The following is a 3,334-nucleotide window of genomic DNA, read 5'->3' as shown; positions in this document are numbered from 1 at the left end:
CTGAGCGAAGGTACAAGCTGATGGTGAATGGTTGGCCCCTCCTCACGATCAAGCGGTCCACACCGTTGAGGTCGGTGTAATGGTCGGTGTTGTTGAAGTCACACTCCAAGTCCCACCGATCAATGTCCAGAGCTTAAAGTTAGGGAACATAGTTTTAACTTTGTTAAATACACTTGATTCTGAACCACAAAGTAATGTTTTATTCGTCATATCCATCCACTCTTTTTTTTGTTTGTTTGTTTTGTTTTGTTTTTTACTTGACACAAAACAAAAACTCTTTTCGTGTAATATGCAGATTTCTGATTTTGCAGTACACCCCCATACTAGTCAGGTTTTCATCCAATTGTTTTAAGCAAATTTACTGAAAATGCGCAAAACGGACATGTGACTTACGCCCGTTTCCATCTGTTCTTTTTTTGCGTATATTGAGAGGGAACTCCGTCGCAATTGTGGCTATGTCGCGGCCTAACTGAGTCTTATACACTCTGTTTTTAGTTTTATTATTTTTGTTCTTATTGCTGCTGGACATGTAAATTTCCCAGAGGGAGCCATCCCAAAGGGATCAATAAAGTCAAGTCTAATTATAAGTTTAAGTCTAAGTCAGGTTAACAGACAACAAAACTTGCTGCTTTTGAATAAGGTTTTGAATCACCAAAGACTACGGACATGTTAAACGGCAAAATAATGCATAACATAAACAGTTAGCCATTAATTAAGCGTTATTTATTGTGACGTCTCATACTACGACTTTATCTTTGTAACACTTTCTGGTCCGCTATCTTGTATTGTTACTTTTTATAGTGTGACCTTTTGCATTAAAAGTAGTTTGAGATAAAAGGTGTTCGTTAGGTTTAGTTTGGGACTTTCCAAAGCTCCTCATCATTGCATTTGTTTGATGATGACAGTGGTGCACTGCAGGACTCTTTCACCAATGAAGGTGGAGAACATTTACTTCCACTACACTCCCACTCCCACGCATACACGCACACACACTGTACAGCCTCTCCTTCTCTCCAGGGTGAGGCGTGACTAAGACTATCCCACCCTCCGATTTCCTGTTAACGCAATTTCTATTTAATGCTTTGCTTGTTGGTCTCCTGCCAAAACTGGCCACTTCATGAATTATGACCTGTCCGAAGGTTAACTAACCCTACGGATGTTTTTGTGTTTGCGGCTGCACGAGCACGAGGTTGCGATGTCTTGGTCAGGCGAGACCAAAGTAAACACAGACTAAGCCTGGAAGACTTCCTGCTGGTTTATATGCCATTAGGTATATACTTGTAGTCTGAGCACTGCCTTACACAATGCAGTTTCATTGACTTTGGTTTGTGCCTTAATTGAACAGATGTCAGTTCAACAAAGTGGAGCAAATTCCTTAAAGATGCCAAAATGACTTAGCATGGGGAAAAATGAAGACCGGATTTACTGTTTGGCCAGAGCACAACTTTGGCTCATTCCATTCCATTTGATCTGTGCAAATATAATAATAAAAAATAAATAAATAAATAAATAAATAAATAAATAAAAAATAAATAAAAAATAAGGTACTGTTGCCCAGGTGTTAGATAAGTGAGAGCATACTGCAAATAAAAACAAATGATTTCATCCAATAAATAAAATTTTATGCACTCACACTTTGAGGATAAATTGAGTCCAATAAAACAGATTCTAAGATATATGTGGAAACAATTAGAAAGATCACATGAACACATCTGACCTGAGTCTATCAGCTCTGGCATGCATGTGTTTAAATAGGAAACAGTTGTCATTTCCTCATTGGGGGCCATAATAACGAAAGCCAGTATAAATACATCTATTTCACTTTCACGTACAACATACAATAGGACAAATGCACAATCCAGCCTTTACATAATACTCCCACACATTTGTTGTCATTTGCTTCAAGGAGCAACTGAGGCCCGAGTTTACCTTATAAGGCAAAAAAACAACAAGCAGCAGCTTTTCAGTCAAAACAAACTTTTTTTTACTTTGGAAAAAGTACATACAAAAATGTGTAATCTCACTTTTAGTAACACTTATGCAAAGACAAATTTCATGTGGATGCTGGAAAGCAGATGATGTTATCCTAAAAACAGAAGTATAAAATAGGATGTTGCTTTAGCATGTTAAACATTGTTTAAATAAGTTAAGAAAGAAAGTCAACTAGAATTAAGCTATTATAAATAAAAACTCCTAATATCCCTTGTAAAACTTTGTGGGTGGGCATTTAAATTATGATTTATTTATTTTTTTTAATTGTAATATTTCAACTTTATCCCGTAACACAGAACGTTTTCATACTATCTTACATACAACCTTATGACTACAGTCATGTTGCTGGCGTCTTGTTGAAAACTTGCATCCATTTTAAGCACAATAAGCTAAAGATAGATTATGGCATGCTACTAATTGTCCACGCTGACAATAAAGGTCATCGGCCCATTTGACTGATTTCTCTTGGGGAGTGTTGGAATTCCTCCCAGGGGCAAATGCTTTGCTTAAAGCCCCAGCTGCTCTGCTGCTATTGCAAGTAGTCCACTTTCAAAAGGTTCAAACATCAGGGTGATTTATTATTATTATTATTATTATTATTATTATTATTATTATTATTATTATTATTATTATTATTATTATTATTATTATTATTATTATTAACATGCATACAAGTTTAGAGGTGTGAGGAGGTCATGCAGAAAAAGTAGCAGTATCCCAAAAGTCAAGTTTTAAATTAAACGATGTTCAACATGAACTTAACCCTGTCAGTAAGTACTTAAAAAATAACTGAGTGTGACTTACCTTGAGCCATGACGGTGTTTTAGAGTGGGAATGTCACACGTGGAGCACCTTAATGGAAGTAAAGCGTCTATTTGCTGTTATCTGCATGTTATTTGTACTCTCCCTCCTCCCCATGCCAGTGTGCCGTGTGGGCGTGACGCGACCCTCCCCTCAAAAAGACATGAGGGGGGTGGGAAAGCCATTCCCGCTAAGTCAATTCACATTTGGGTTAGAGTGGAACTTCCCTGCATTGAAGAAGTGTGCATTGCACAGTGGCCGACTTGTTTGGATGATTCAACGACGACGTCATGATGGCTTTTAGGAAGCATTAACAGGATGGCAAATTACAGGTATTCATAAACGACATAGTGGGTTACTAAATGCTCAAGACAGTCATTCAGCCATCATCAATGACGGCCTTCATTGCACCTTTTATTTTCAAAACGTGAACATTACTCAGCTACCCATTTGCACGGCACTGAAGTACATGCTGTTTTGGATCATGTGATCATCACCTACAGGGAGGGAAAATGGAAGAAAATGTAGTTGCAGCTAAAAC

General features: G+C 37.6%; 1 protein-coding gene across 1 annotated transcript in view; it reads right to left on the bottom strand.

The window, feature by feature from the left end:
- tgm2b (transglutaminase 2b) overlaps positions 1 to 2,872 on the bottom strand; it is a 10,990-nt gene extending 8,118 nt beyond the window's left edge. The window contains exons 1-2 of the mRNA XM_077529411.1: positions 2,797 to 2,872; positions 1 to 132 (exon numbers count right to left, since the gene is read on the bottom strand). The exon at positions 1 to 132 is cut by the window's left edge and continues 48 nt beyond it. Coding sequence (XP_077385537.1) covers positions 1 to 132; positions 2,797 to 2,806 — 142 coding nt within the window. The 5' untranslated portion in view covers positions 2,807 to 2,872. The remainder of the gene's footprint in view (positions 133 to 2,796) is intronic.
- Positions 2,873 to 3,334: the final 462 nt, after the last annotated feature.

The sequence above is a fragment of the Festucalex cinctus genome, chromosome 8 (assembly GCF_051991245.1).
Source record: "Festucalex cinctus isolate MCC-2025b chromosome 8, RoL_Fcin_1.0, whole genome shotgun sequence".
Classification (NCBI taxonomy): domain Eukaryota; kingdom Metazoa; phylum Chordata; class Actinopteri; order Syngnathiformes; family Syngnathidae; genus Festucalex; species Festucalex cinctus.
The sequence above is the reverse complement of the archived record's forward strand: the minus strand, read 5'-3'. Positions and strand labels throughout refer to the sequence as shown.